Source organism: Camarhynchus parvulus, chromosome 4, assembly GCF_901933205.1.
Source record: "Camarhynchus parvulus chromosome 4, STF_HiC, whole genome shotgun sequence".
In the NCBI taxonomy this organism is placed as follows: domain Eukaryota; kingdom Metazoa; phylum Chordata; class Aves; order Passeriformes; family Thraupidae; genus Camarhynchus; species Camarhynchus parvulus.
The window spans coordinates 38493771-38510484 of record NC_044574.1 but is presented as its reverse complement, the minus strand read 5'-3'; the positions used below and the strand labels follow the sequence as shown (position 1 = coordinate 38510484).

At 36.4% G+C, this 16714-nt stretch overlaps 1 protein-coding gene across 2 annotated transcripts in view; it reads right to left on the bottom strand.

Moving 5' to 3' along the window:
• The window catches only part of SPOCK3 (SPARC (osteonectin), cwcv and kazal like domains proteoglycan 3), a 158531-nt gene that overhangs the window by 46966 nt on the left and 94851 nt on the right, over nt 1-16714 (bottom strand). For both annotated transcript variants that reach the window (XM_030947317.1, XM_030947319.1), the window contains exon 5: nt 16525-16651. In XM_030947317.1, coding sequence (XP_030803177.1) covers nt 16525-16651 — 127 coding nt within the window. The remainder of the gene's footprint in view (nt 1-16524; nt 16652-16714) is intronic.

The following is a 16714-nucleotide window of genomic DNA, read 5'->3' as shown; positions in this document are numbered from 1 at the left end:
GTAAAGGACACAGAAGCATATGAGTCAGAAAAGCAGTTCAAGTAACAAATAAAAATATGAAGTGTTTTCTGTGCATCACAATGCTTCAGAACAATCTCACCAGAATTTGCCTCTTTTATTTCCCTGACTCATATTTTGTTGGGGTACAAAACTTTACTGTAATGCAGTTCCATTATTTGATTCTCAGGATTTCCAGAGAATGCTAATGTCAAAGTTTCTCCTAAAAATATGTAAGAGGTGGGAGCACTGTAGCTATGAAAGAATCAAGGAGCCTCCTGAAAGACTGCTAGTTTTCACTAGTATATAGATGTAAGCACAGTGAATTTACAGAACTTTGTCAACTTTTTAAGCAGTCACACTTCTGGTCTTGTCACACTCTCATGCAGTTCTATAGCCTGCATAACGTGAAGTGCATCACTGTATTAAAATAGTACACTTCTGCACCATTGCCAGTACTAAAAAGACAGAAAAAGTTACCTCAAATTTTCTGTACTTCAATAAAGTCATTATTGTACTTCAGTTCTGAATGTGTCCCTTTTTGCCAAAAATGCATGGTTAAAGGAAAATGACACCAACAGAAACTTTTAAATCCCCCCCAAAAATCCCAACATAACTGTTCCAATTGAAAGCTATAGAGCACTAATATCTCATAAAGGACTAGAAAATGGAAGCAAAGCAAACATCTTGCCATGCTGATTTTGAAACAACAGAATACATTTTCTATCTCAATTATCCTGGCTATACAGGAGAGTGCTTGCATTACTCTGATTCCTACCAGCCCTCTCTCCAGGAAGTACATGACCTAATTCATATTTTAATGCTCCAACCAGTATATGGAGTTTGTGGAATGGATTATCACTCAAATTTAATACTCATGTCTTAAAAAGAGATGTCTTTCTTTTTTAAGATCAGAGAGTTTTTATTATTCAAACTTAACAGCTCAAGGATTCAAACCTACAGATAGTTGTGCTTTTGGCTTTGATTACTCCCCTTGGTGAGACTGCCACTTAATATTTGACACATAAACCCATTCCAGGTCTGATTTACTGAGAAACAGTGTATGACGAGTGAAGAAAAAGAAAAAGTAATACTTTTAATTTAATTTCTGAAGATTCCTTTAATCCTTTCTCGAGAGATTATTTATTCCATTACTTATTATAATCTTGAGAGATTATTTTTTCACTGACTCTGATGCTCCTAACTTTGACTCACTCGAATGTTCTGAAGAGACTAGTAAATACTCCATAGGTACTTCAGCTAGCATCATGAGTTGCAAATTTAGTAATTTTTTTTTTTCTTTGAAGTTGTATACTCAGTTCTATTTGCAAATACCACTATCCTTTTAAACACTAAAAATTTAATGCTCAACACCTGGCACAGGCAGAGATACATGAGATACTGAGTGCAAGATCAGCACACAACACTTCCAAATCAGTACTCCCATTCACAGGTATGATAAAATTTTACCCTTGCTGACCTCCTTTTAAGGACAGGCAGGCAGCAGAGATATATTCATTGTTTTTCAGAAACAAAGTAACATCATGGTGCTTGTATAAGCTGAAAATGAATCCAGGCAGTTCTGAAAATTTCCTATTAGCTGCTAACGACACCAGGAACAGAACTCTGGTTCAAACCTCTTGACATCATTCACCAAATTAACAGTGCACTAGGATACTGTAAAGATAGCTCGGTTAAATAAAGGTGGGTCAAACTTTCTTCAATGTTACTCTGAAACTGGTAGAAGAGCAAGCAACATGCCTGAAAAAGTCCACAGGAAAAAAATCACTGACATGCAGGCTATGAGGACACAATGAGAAATAGCGGTCAAAAAGGAGAGGTGGTGTGAGGGGATTCATGGCAGGGCAGTACTCAACTTGATTTTCTAATCGCATCTCTCTCCATGACTTTTCAATGGTCTTGAGAATCTGGAGAATTAACAGGAAGCTGGCAAATACTGACCCAGTTGCACTTCCACGCCTGGTAAAATTATGGATTAGATTATTCTGGGAGTTAAGGGAAGACATATGAAGGACAATGCAACCACTGGTCACAGCCAGGACAGCCTAATGAGGATGAGTCCAACTTGACAATTTCCTTTTACAACAAAGTTACCCCCCTAGCTGACCAAGGGGAGCCAGTTGATAAAATCTTTTTGGATTTCAGTAATGCTTTCAATGCTGCCTCTCACAGTGCCCTTGTGGAGAAAATGTCCAGCAGACAGCAGGATAAACCCATCAAGCAATATGTGAGCACTGGGCTCATGGGTTGGACACAAAGCTCTGTGGGGTAAATGGGAACATCAGGGGATTTTATTAGGGGAACATCAGGCTCGTAACCAGTGTAGAACTGGGGTTCTACACAGCTCCACTTTACAGCCAGGGATCTTCAAGTCCCCATAAACAACTTGGATGCAGGACTCAAAAGTATATGAAGCAAGTTTGCCAATGATATTCAGTTGGGAAGAGGTGTTGACTCTATCCAAGGCAGAGAGGTCCTGCAGAGAGACCTGGACAAATAAGAGGGCTGGGCAATCACCAACTGTATGAAGGTCAACAAAGAAAAGTACCAAATCCTGCACCTAGAATGGGGCAACCCTGGATGAATACAGCTGAACTGGGAAATGAGATGCTGGAAAACAGTGCCATGGAAAGGAAACTGGGGTCCTGATTGATGGCAAGTTGAATTTGAGTCATTGTCCTGGCAGCCACATGCGCAACCATGCCCTGGGGTGCATCAGGCCCAGCATCACCAGCCAGGCAAGGGAGGGGATTGTCCTGCTCCGCTCTGCACTGGGCCAGCCTCACCTCGAGTGCTGGGGGCAGTTTTGGGTGCCACAACATAAAAAAGATCTAAAGCCATTAGAGAGCCCCCAAAGGAGACCCACAAAGATGGTGAAGGGCCTTGAGGGGAAGCTGTATGAGGAGTGGCTGAGGTCACTTGGTCCATTCAGCCTGGAGAAGAGGAGACTGAGGGGAGACCTCACTGCAGCTTCCTCATGAGGGAAAAATGGATGGGCAGACACTGATCTCTCCTCTGTGGTCACCAGTGACAGGACTCGAGGGAATGGTCTAATGCTGGGTTAGGGGAGGTTTAGGTTGGATATTAGGACAAGGTTCTTCACCCAAAGGGTGGTTGGGCACTGGAACAGCTCCCCAGAGACATGGTCGCAGCACCAAGCTTGGCAGAGTGCAAGGCTTTCAGGCACATGGTGTGACTCTTGGGGCTGTCGTGTGCAGGCCAGGAGTTGGACACGAGGATTTTTGTGGGTCCCTTCAAACTCAGGTTATTCTGTGATTCTAGAGGGTTGGAAGATAAGCTAGAGAGAGTTAGATAAGATAGAAGAGTTTTAGAAGACAGAAATATGCAAAAAATAGTCATAATATTAACATAGGCTAAAATATAATGTAATTCAATCAGAAAACTTCTATGTTCTACTGTTGCATAGACAAAGTAATCAAGATATTAACAACAAACTGGAGCAACTGGCTAGACTTCTATTTTAAAGGAAAAATAGAATGGATGATCTAGTGATCATTAACAACAATTGAATGGTTTTTAAAAACATTAAACCAGGATATATAAAAGTTAGTGCAACCTATAAAACATGTAAGATAATTTCACATGTGTGCAGCTTCCAATAAGGTTTCAAACAAGACAGGAATTAAATGAAAAAGGAGTAACAGGAATAATAAGAAATCTAGAAAAAAGTCACCAAAAAGAGACTGAAGGACTGGGTCTTAAGAAAAGACTTCACAAAACTGCTGTCAAATAGGCAAAAGACATCTGAAAGGTACCTGAAAAGAATACCACGATGCATGTTACAAGAAATAATTGTCTTGAATTGCTGCATAGTAATAAATTAGATACGAGGCAGACTTTTTAAGAAGGGTAGTGGAATCTTAAAACAGATCATTGGAGAAGCTTTTTGAATCTAAATAATTGTCTTTACAACCAGGCTTAGATAAATCCATCAGGAACTCCACCTGTGTAGCTTATCTTGCTTTGAGAACATGGGGGATCAGACGGCATCAAGCTTATTCAGATGGGAAGCACAGCACAGACCTGCTCCAGGAATGAAGCAGTGTCAAAAGATTATTGCTAGCATAAATCTTGTTCATTTGGAGAAGTGTTTGAAAGATGTGTAATGAATGAACTAGGGAGATGGTACAAAAGGAAAGAAAAGTAGGACTTATACTGGTCTATTGATCCTAGATAATTTCAGTAAAATTCTGTTTGGTACTGAGTGTATTTGTGCTCTCCTGAGCTCTTGAAAACCTGATTTATGATTTGGGAGCATGGTAAGTATTTTTAGATAAATTACAACAAAGATTAGTTGAATATATAAGTGCTTTGCAATGTGAAATATGAAAAAAAATCCTTAAATTGGATATCTACATCTCACATATAATTTATTTGCTTTCATCTGCAGAACCATCATCTATCTGTAAAAAGACATATCACACAGAGGGACAGTGTGTGAGACAGCTGTAAATTAGTTGCTATTTGTAGACTTCTCAAAACGTACAGGGAATAAAGACATATAAAGTAGATGAGAAATTTAGTTTAACTGTCTGGTTACCACACAATAAAAGATATAAGAGTGAACTGACATCAATTTCCTGATAAGATAAAAGGGAGGAATGTCCATTCTGGGTGTTAAGTGAGTAAAGAGTCCTCTCAAAGAAAGCAACAGAATGAAAACTGCATTATAAGTCTACCCAAAAAGAAAGATAAAGTCCTTGTGCAGCACGGACTCTGGCATTTCCAATAATTTTATCAATCTGCTTTTTCTCACAGACTTAATTCTTGCATTCCTTTTTGAGAATGCTTCAACCTCAGTGCTAGATAACATTTTTCCACAAGAGTACTGTCTTGCCAGGAATGTCTAGTGGCTTTTAAACAAAACTAACTCAAACTAAGTAATGAGGACACCTGTGACTTCTCTGGCAAGTGAAGAACAGAAGCTCATGAACAGAAGCCTTGAGGTACAATCTGCAGACACTCCCCTCCAATCCCTCTTCTCCATCTGTATACATCCTGGGCAGCTGGAAGCAGATCTGATACATCCCTACAGCACACAAGTCAGCAGAAATTAGCTGCCAGGATATTCATCTAGATGTCCAGTGAATACTGTGTCCATTATGTGCCTCAAGCCCTTCAAACTGAAAGACTGAAGTCTGGCCAGATGCATCAACACATCCTTCTCTAAACAGAAGCATATCTGAAATATTGGACAAAGTGTGAATTCAGTGTTAAGAGTCAGTGTTAAGATATTTTCATGTGCTGAGGTGCTGATACTTACAGAAATACTTTCTAGAACACCATCATATTTAATACTGAGCATTTAGTAAATTGCTTTTTAGAAAACTAATAATTAATATTTATGCAACTGTAGTGTGTCTCATCTTTGGAAGGTAACCATCTCCTTTAAGTGTACCTTATCTCAACGACAGCTCTGTAGGAGTCCCTGATGTTTTTGTACAATTAAAAATCAAACAGGACATGCTATCCAATTCCAAGGAAAAATACAAAAATAATTAAATTCAGATTCCCCCTGATAATTATCGGTGCATAAGCTACCAATAGAATTGCTGGGTTTATTTGGAATATCTTTTTAAGTCTATATGTTCCCACCAAAACATGCTCACAGCTCTTTCTTTCCTGTATGTTTTCTGGATGATCAACAATTCATGGTCAGATGAATGATGCATCCTGTATGATGCAATCAAGGGGATCTCTGAGAAAAGAGCTCATTGCTAGAGTACCACACAGATATATTTTTCCTAATATCATTGTATGTTTCAATGGTAGAAATCTTTCCCACAAAGCTCCACATTCATGCATCAATACAGATGTTTCCTCTCTCTTGTTAGAAGCTGGTATCTCTGACAGCTGAACAGAAAATCTCTGATTACTGAGTACTATGTGCTTTCAACTTATCTTCATGCTGCTTTCTTAACCACCTTCCCCATTTTCAAACTTTATTCCTATTTCACAAAGCTTACATCCATTCCCCAGCACAAAATTTGCCTCTACTCTATTCGGTGCAAAATGTTACATGAAATTACGTCCTCAGATTTGAATCTAAGTCAAATATGTAAAGAAAGTATCTTTTTTAACTCAGTTGGTGGTTCCTGTCACCAAACACAGGGGCAGGGTGGGTAGGGTGAGTGTTGATCAGGTGTGTTCCAGGTCCAGTTCAACACAGACCATTAGCTGATACAGAACATGGGAGAGAAGTAAAGGGCTGCTTCATACAATCACTTTAGGCTGGCTTAAAATGAAGGTGAAAATATGGCCAAAGTTAATGATGTGGTAAACCTAATTTGGAAAATTTTAGGTAATTTGGTTTTTCTTTACAAAAAGCAGCCAAGAAGGTATAGAATTGTAAGCCAAATGCAGCTAGGCATAATGCCAAGAGACCACATTTTCAACAAATTTAAGTTTAAGAATGGAAAAATTAATGTGCAAATCTATCCATGAAGCATCACCCAGATCTACAAATGCCTTTTTCTCTCATCAGTAACCTGCTAAGCATGGTATAAAAGCATGGTATACTCACCTATAAAATAGGAGTTTGGATAAAAAGCTTTTCAGTAAACAAGTACTGCTATTTAAAATGAAAACAGCTATTGAATAGAACAACCCTAAAGACATGCAACTAGCATTTTAATCAGAAAAAACCAGGAAATGTGTCTATTGAACCAACATCCTGAGAAAATATTTTGTCGTTGAAAGAGCATTGATGATACATTTTTTAATGAAACTAAGAACTAGAGAATGCTCTTTTCATGACAAAATGAAAACCTGTATGCACAGTTTTCTTACTGTCCACCCTAACTATTGCCTGTTTCCTTTAATGCTCTGCAGCGCAATAGTATAAAATTCAAAGCTTGGAATCATTGAAATCAGGTCAACCAGATAGTCAATCTTTTTTGGGCACCCTGGAACACACATTAAATCATAGAAATATGCCAATAGATGCCTACTGGGATTATTTAAATTAGGCACCTACTTATCTTTGCTTTCCTACTTAGAGGCTATTAGAAACATATGATGCTTAGGAGCTTCTGTAAATCCTTCAAAGAACTTATCTGCTTTTAAAATCAGCTGGCTGAATTTTTAGACACCTACTCAGTTTGCAAAATATATAGCTCACTATCTTATGCTATACATATGGCAAACAGGCTAACTACTGGCAAATCCCTCCTTGAAATACACTATTTCTAGTAAATTGAGAATAATTAATAATAATGCTTTTAGTATTTGTTTAACAAATGTAATATATTTCCTCAAGTCCAAATCAGCATTTCAATATTCCTTGAATACAATAAATTATGTAAAAAAAAATTTAAAATTAAAAAAAAATTGCTTTTTAAAAAAAAATTCACAAAAGGTGTAAAAATATATAACTATGTTATATATTATATCATGCCTTGGCTTATTCCAAAAATATAAACATTGATGCAGTCCAGACTTTTACTAAAAGCTTCTGGTAAGCATGCTTAACACAAAAACCATAAATCTCTTTCTGATATATTCAAGCATATACTCAAATTCTGGCTCTTATTCAGAGCTCTTGCCTGTATAGTCCAAATCTCAGCACTTCATCAGGCTCCTTGTTACAAATTTCTCCATCACATTTATCCCACCCAAGCTAGAGATGCACAGAATGTGACTCAACACTGTGTGTATGCAAAATCCCTGGCGCACCCCACTGCTGTCATTCAGTATTTTGCCATTTGGAGAAATTTTCTTGAGAGACAGAAAAATAAATATTTCTCAGATAAAACAAACCTTACATTTTCAAGTTCCTACAACAAATTAGAAAAATAACATTCAAACAAGACATTCACCCATTTTTAAAGGTGAACGAAATAATTTCATTCTCCTACACAAGCATCTTAAAAATAGCTGACTACATTGGTTCAAAAGTCAGCTAGTAAAGCTCTTCAGTGATTTTCATCTGGCATGCAAATTTCTGAATAACGGCAATAGTAAAATAGAAGTAATGGCAAAGCTGTAAAACCTTATAACAAGACACAAATGGGTTCTAAAAGTGTGGAATTTTTTGTTAAAACAATTTGTTTATTCCTTATTAGTATGCATTATCACTGTATTTTGAATGTAATATGACTTCCTAAGCCATGCCGGCTGATTGCATTGCTAATTAAAGAAGTTCAATTCATCCAATTATATCTAAGTTGAAATATTTATAAAGTTGTATGTGAGCTAAAATAGCATCTAAAGGGCATGTTCATTAGTTTCAATTACATGAAAAATTATAAAAGTACTAAAAGCAACATGCACAGACCTAGACAGTCCATACTGGGTTATCCCACCAAAGTTTCAAAGACATTTAAACAATTCTTTGTCAACTGTGGTGAAGGAAGAAGGAAAAAAAAGGGAAAAAAAAGAGAAAGCAAATAAAAAGGAAAAATAAATTCTATATAGTCGGTTACAAGTAGGTGAAACACATAGGCACTCTCAGTTTTCTTATCAGCATATGGCCTGTACAGCTCTCTGCTTTTTTGCTTACCTAAAAATGTATGCTAATATTCATTTGAACTGCAAGAGCTAGATTTAATTTATTAAACAGTCCAAAATACAAGGCTCCATGTGCTATCAGTGACAAAAATATTTATGAAATTCCACATTCATACTAGTTTTCACACAGGGAAGAAACACTGTCTTGTACAAGTGGGAATTAATATTCCAAAGCATGACTGTTTTTCAGTAGATCACATATCTCTTTTTGAATTTAAAGAGATATATTTTGTGTAGAGGCACACAGAACTGAGCCTAAATCTTTCCCCTTTGTGCTGTTAGCACTTGATTTCTAAAACGTGCAAAAATTTTCCTTGTTTTGTGACAAACACATATGGATTAAAACCAGGACAACACAAAGCCAAGTTTTCCTATGTTATGTCTTGAATGAAGAGCCAGAGTGACAAATTTTGCTACATCAGTGCTTATTTTTCTTTTCCATTAAGTCCATGGTGGCCTAAGATGTTACTATTTTTTGCTGTTGTTGACACATTGCTATGATGCAGAGGACTTACCTCTGATACTCAGCCATATGTCTGAATTTGTTTTCAATGAAATATCCACATAGCAATTGGCTCACATTTATACTATTTCATTGTGAGCTTGCAGGAATTACAGAATAAAAAAAAAACAAACCCAAAACATGAGACTTGGAAGAAAATTCTTTAACGGTACAGACATTTTTCCTCATTGGAATCTGACAAAAAAAAGTTGACTGAAGTTTCTCTTTTTCTCCAGGTCAACATGACTAGTTTATAGCACTACAGCATTGCTGGTCTAATTCTCTGTTACAGTGTCTGAAACCTAAATTTCACAGTATTTCAGCTTCTTTCTAAATGTGCAAATGTGACCTGCATGAACACTGTGTAAGAATATATTTTTAGAAGCTAAACACGTTTTTTCCCATTTCATTAATAAATTTAATTACATGTTTTAAAAAATTTAAGTTGAATAATTACATTTTTTCTAGCAATTTTCACTTTATTTGCAGCTTTCACTGGGCCAAGATCCGAGTCAGTTCTCATTTGCCATTTGCTTGTTTCCATATCAACTTCTTTAACCCCATTCTTATCAGAGATTGTTACTATAAACTCTCAAAATCTGTTTCTAGGTTGATGTTCTTCCACTTCATGTCATCTTTAACCATTCTCTCCCCCTATTAAAAGCTGCTTTTCCATTTTTTTAGAAATAAATGCCTAAACAGTAGCCTCCAAAGATCATAAAAATCCTCTAAATCCACCTAACTATCTCTTGAATTATTACCATCCTTATCTTCTACTCCATTGAAACCACGTGCTTTAATGGATTCCACTTGGTAAATCTGAGGCAATTGTGTCTCTTGATCTCCTACTTGCAACTGACACAGTTCATCTCAAACCTCTACACTATTTTATCAGTGCCTTAATATTTCCAGCAACTACAAAGAACATAAGAACATTATTAATTGCCTCAACATCCCAGACCCTTCTCTCTGTTGGTGTCTTTACAGAATTGGTTTCTGCTCCACAAGGCTAACTAAGCCAGCTCCTGTGTTCAGCTCCTATGCATTTCTGTCTGCATATGATGTGGACACATTTTTCTGAAAAAGAATTGCTGTGCCAAGGTGATTCCATATTATTTTGGTTGTAATTCCAGTTACAACATTTTAAATACTGTTTTCAAAATATTAACTTCTGATGGTTGAACCTCCCAGAGAAAAGACTGTTCTCCACGTAAGTTTGTATGTCTCTAATGCAATCTAAAGTTTAAGAAATCTGAATCCTTAACTATAATCTCCACTTTCAGAAGTGTGGCTTCTCTTGTTTTACTGGCTGTCCCATTTGACAGTTAACACACAAATTTACATTCGGAATTTTGTTTCTGTATCCTACTGCTGTGACATGACAGTTCTTTAATAAAGACTGATATTTCTTTCACTTACCAGCTTATCCTATTCTTTTATTGATTTTTCCTTCCAGCCTAGATGCTTTCTCTTCCAGAAAAAAACATAAGACCATTTAAAAAAAACACACACAGTCACAGTATGATTCCACGTATGAGGGTTGGAAAGGCCCTTGGGGATCATCTAGTTCAGACTCTCCTGCCATGGGCAAATAAGTCTACTTTTCCCAAAGCCCCTTCCAAGCTGGCCTTGAATACTTCCAGGGTTGAGGCATCCACAACGTCTCTGGGAAAGCTGTGCTAGCAACTCATCACCTACATAGTAAAGAATTTCTTCCTGATATATAACCTAAATCTACTCCTGGTCTGTTTAAAACCATTCTCCCTTATCCCATCACTACATGCATTTGCAGAAAGTCTCTCTCCAGCTGTCTTGCAGGTCCCCTTGCTTGGCTCCTCTATCACTTGGAGGATGAATTGCTCATGAACCCCCTGCAATGCCGGTGCCCTGCTCTGCTGTCCCTCCAGCAGGACAGCTGAAGTCTCCCACGAGGACCAGAGCTTGTGAAAGTGATTCTCCTCCCATCTGTCTGCAGAAGCCTTCATTTACTTGTTTCTGCTGGTGGGGTGGCCTGTAGCACTGCCCCACTTTAATGTCACCTGTCCCTGTCTCCCTTCAATCCTGACCCTTAAGCTCTTGGTCAGCATCTCATCCATTCCAAGGCAGACCTCCATTTAAAGGAATTATACAGTTGAGTCTTTGGAAAATATTTTCCAGTCCATAAAGTTGCAAATTTTTTTTCTTTTGTTTTTATTGCAGTATTAAATTTTAGGTATCTCTTAATGCAAATTCAATATATTAAACAAACATGATATTCTGGAAATGAAAAAGGGAATCAAATTTAATTCCTGCTCGTATAAATACATCATCCTAGTCTGAGAAATACTGAATTGCTAGAATTTTAAAATATTAAAGTTTCTGTAAAGCATTTAGTTATCTAAACTATTGTATTTTTTCTCTACAGTTTTAGCAGCTATTTATTTTCAATGCAGTAGATAAAGAGATCAGTTATGTATAATTTGATATAACTTGGAATTTTTAGTACATCAGCCTATTTGAAAATCTGGATTATATAAAGCTAGTCACCCTTACGATATTTCTCTGCTTTTTTTTTCTCTTTTTAATACCACATCCTATCACTATAAAAGTTCCAGATAAAATTTCAGGTCTTACTGGCAAAACCCATCCATGTCTGTTTTTTCAGCTGCAGCCAATCTCATTTCCTTCATTTTTTTATTGTTTGCCTTTTCTAAGCATTTAAACAATAAACAACCTGTTTCTACTATTTCTGTAAAGACCCAAAGTATAATCCAGGATCAATCAAGGATGACATATTTTATTTTTATCACTGTGTATTCTTCAGTCTCATTCAACAAAAGTTGGTAACAGGGTTTTCATTTGTTTGTGGGGTTTCTAAAGGGGAGACAATGGGGCAGAAGGGCTGGCCATGGTTTGTTGGCATTTTTTGGGGTTTGTTTTTTTTGCCCCCCCATTTACCAGCACCATTTTTTATTTGCCAGCATACCTCAGCCACAAGCTCACTCTAACAGTACAACCCAGATTTGGTCTGAAGAAGTTTTTGAATTTTTCCACTTACAAAGGGGTGATTTTGGCTGGGTGTTGCTTGGGCTAGAGATACAAATCTTGATTTTGAGATGCCCCTTTTGACAAAAACTACTTTTATTAGAAAAACAAATCAGTCCTGGTAAAGCACCTGAAAGAAGATCCTTGCAGTTGCAAAAGTAGAAGAACTTGTACACTGTCAAACAATTTATTGCAGAGAGATTACATTACTTTATTACTAAAGGTGGCAGGCAACGATTTCACCTTAATATTTTTGGCTACATTTCAACTGACAGTTAAGTCTACAGCAGATTGCTTAGTAACAAGGAAGATAAAAATGGAAAGACATAGTGGATTAGCCCAATTTAAGAAGTAAGACTGACATACATTGAATCAGGCTTGTGAAAAACACTTTTTTTTACTAATACAAAACATCTACTTTGTAATAGCAATTCTGTTTCTAGCAATCTCTCCTGAAGCAGAAAAGAACTGTGAGCAGCTCAGGCAAGTGATCTGAAAGCTCACAATACACTAATTAGTACATTTAAATCAATTTAAGTTATACAAAATCACAATCCTCAAAATAACAACAAAGATTAAAAATGCCAATATGTATTTTTGTTTGCTTCTTCCCAACAAGCTGTCTTATACCAAACACAATAAACATAATAAATCTCTTCGCAGTAAGTTAAAGTTTTAAAAATACCTGAAAATAATAAAGATAGCAATGATTTGAAAAAGAATAATGTTAAATATGGGATGATGTGAGAATAAAAATCTATTTCAGATTCATGCAAAATAGCAAACAAAAACTGAATGGAATATTAAACTCACTCCTTCACACTGTGCAATTTTATCCCCAACTCTTTCAAACCTCCTTATAGAAAGGAATTGTAATTTGGGAGACTGAAGAAAGTATTTGAATATTAAAAATATCTAAATACACATACCTGTCTATCTGTGGAGTCTTTCAAGATGTTTATCCTCTTTTCTAACTACTTTTCTGTACAGTTTGCGTCTTAGTCTGAGAAGCTAGTTTAGACCCATCATTTTTGAAAAACATAATTATTATTGCTATTTACACATATAGGGTTGTCATCAATAACATGAAGCTTTTATAGGTAGGAGAAAATATATTTCATAAAAAATTCACTATCAGTATGAAGCCATCTTGAGCAAATTGCTGCTAACATCAGAACCGCCAAAGCAATCCTGGCCAATGGGCATAATTTAAAGATTAAGTTATTTCTGCTGTGTTTTCAAAATACTGCAAACACTGCTCATTTGCCTTATTTAAGGTTAGATTTTGCTGAAGTGGGACTAATTTTCAACTGCATTCAACTTAAGAGAGAAAACCTCAGCCTATTATATCAAACACCAGAGCTGAAATCAAAATAAGCAAAATCTACTCAGAAGAAGATTCATCTGCATGACTGTATTTTTTTTTCCCTCTTGGCCATTTTTCTGAAAGTCCAGCTACAATACAGTGCAATTTGGGAGAATTGTTCCAACAGAAGCACCCAAGTCTGAGCATCAGCATCTCATCCCAGCTACACCAGCTTTACAGTGTGTGCTGTACAGCAGTGAGTTGCCTCCCTGGGTGAAAGAATGGGTTCCTGACTCAAAACAACCCATCTGAGCTGCACTCATGTCCTTTTATTTCCCCATTAATCCCAGGAAAGATGAAGCAACAAACAGGCTGTGTTTTTCATGGAGAATGTCAAGTACATAGGTGTACTAAAGCCTCATGAGACAGCAATGCTTGAGAATTTCTAGTGCAAAAATGCATACTGAACTTTCAAGTGCCAAAGTTTAAAGAAATGCAGAAGGTAAAAACACACCACCTGTAGAACACATGCAAGTATTATTTAAAGGCCATTAAGTACAAATTGCACCACCACGGTGCCAAGGCAATGGCAGGATCTCTTTATACTGAATTTCTTCCAGCACAATGGTTCATGTTCACTTTGATTACTCTACATTTCAGCATGTAATATTTTTGTTTCAACATTGTTATTATGCCAGTAATATTGAATACAGGAACACAAATATTTGTCTTTAGTCAATTTTTAAAAACACTGCGCTTGCAATAACTTGGCAAGGACCTCTGTTTTGATGCAACTGGTAGCACAGAACACAAAAGCCTCATATCACTGACAATAAATAAAAATAAATATTTATAGGCTAATATAGATATTCTATGGCAATGAAAGTTTTTAGAATTTTTATTCTGTAAGCTGAGATTTGAAATCTACCATTACAAGGCAGTGGAAGAAAAAAGTACAACGCAAAATATCTCTGATGGTAATGTTATTTCTGCATTGTTTGCATGCAAGGGATATTGAGGTTGGATAACAGGTACTGCAGCACTGACAATGCACTGGAATGGCAGCACAATGTGCCTGTTTCGTCCACTCATTCTTCATCATTCCCTTTGAACAGCTGCACCTTTAACACATGAACTGATTTAAAAATATCTGCATCTCATCAATATTTCTAGACTTTTGTACATCTACTCCAGACCAGACCATGAGAGAACAGAAAGGTCACTTCTACCTACAGAGCTATTTAGAACACAGCATTCCTATGTGGTAAAATAGGAAATAAACAATGAGATTAAAGTGATCTTTGTATTACATTAGCAAGAACATAGGGAGAGATTACAATAAAGGAAGTATACAGTATTCAAAAAATAAAGGTTACTCATCCAGTATTCACTATATTAACTTATCTACCTCATCTATTTAAACTGCAAAATTGTAGAGACTACCATCTGTATTTTATCTGTGTGCAGCCTGGACTTGAGACTTAAAGACTGCCTGAATCTTTGGACAGCAAGGCAAAGTAAATACTAAAGGACAGCATCACCTAATGTCTAGTAAGATTCCAGCACACTTTTAGCTCATAAAAAAACCATAGGCAAGAGATTACAGTTAATGAAAATCAGAACACTTTTCAAATTCCTAAATAAAGTCATAGTGTCAAGGAAAGGAAGTCTTTTTTTAGCTGCGCCAAAGACTCCAGAATTCATTTGTAGGGCCTCAGATAAGCTGGTGTAAGCATTAGAAGTTTTTAATTGCTTTCTGTAAAGGAAAACTAGGGTTCCAGACCAAATCCCTATGATTAAATATTCAAGTTAGTAGGGAAAACATTTTCTAATGTAAGATTTAGGATAAAAGCCTGAGTATTTTCAGGGTTTAGGAAGCACCAGTTAAATCTGATGTTTTTAGTTTATCAAGAATAAAATATCTTTGGAGAAAATACTTGGTGTTCAAACCAACACCCAGTCCCTCCTGGAAACTAATTCTTTTTTGTAAACTTCACATGTGACTACAGATTTGTAAACTTCAGATGTGATTAATTTGTGATTATGTAAAAAACAAAAAAAAAAGTTATGGAAACTCCAAAAATCTTTAGATACTAGGAAATATCCTTAAAGTATTTTGTTTAAAATGCAATACATAATTTTTTCTTCATAACTAACAAGTACAGAGCTCTTGTATCTTCATCAATTTAATCTATTATTATACTTCTCCTGAAGCACTGGATATTATCTACTAATGAAACAATTTGTTGGTGTAAGGACACAGTGTCAGTAAGACAGAATGCAGTAGCTCCTTTCACACTACTGAAGTATGTGCTGTTTCTGAGAAAAATGGGTTTATCAAGAGCCCATACTTTTTTTTATTAAACAAGACTCAGTTGTAAATATTGGCTGAGCATTCTTCTGCTCAAAGTTTTAATGAACAATGCTAAATAAATTAATCTGTTTTCAGCATTATGAATTCCCTCCATCTCACAATTTCACCTCTGCACTGTAATCCAGGATTTTTGGACTTTAGCAGGAGCAACACAAAATATTTAATCCAAACAAGACTGGGTAAACTGATGGTAACGTTTAAAACCATTATTTTATCTCTATATATGACAGAAAAGACAGGAAGGTAAGGACTAGAAAAGAAAGATTTGATTATGATATTAAGACTCATAATACACTGTTGTGAGGAAAGATACCAAACAATCCTTTACATTATTACTTTTTTTTCTGGCTATGTTACATCTATGTCTAGGTGCCTGGAATTTGAAGCACACCTTCAATGCTCAACTGGAAAAATCTGACTTAATAAGCCTATTCTAACCCCAGCTGGGGACACCCAACATTTTTTGGTTATTCAAACCCTGCCATGGTGTCTTGTCACACAGCAGAGCACTCAAGGTGCTCTGTTACATTGTGGAGCACTCCTACACTCTGCTGCTCCAGGTATGACTGGTTTATGCTGCTTAGGGTTTGCTACCATTTTGCTTTTCCATCATACAAAATACTGGAATTCCTCTAGGTTGCATTCTGTAACACATATTTTAGCCAAAACAAATAAATACTGGTTTGTGTTACAATACATTACTTTAGTTTCCAAGAGCTGGAATTGACTGGAACAATGAAAGATTAATTTAGTTCTTTATTCAATTCTTACCTGAGAAGAATATGTGTGACCATCTGATCCACAAACAGGATTGGTATAAACTACTGGACACTGCTTGCAGTTTGATGAAATGGGACCACCCCTCCACTGTTTATGGCCTAAACCAGCCTCTTTCATACTGTAAGTAAACAAAAAGTATGTAATTCTGATAAGCAGTATTGAAAATAGAACATATTCAGGG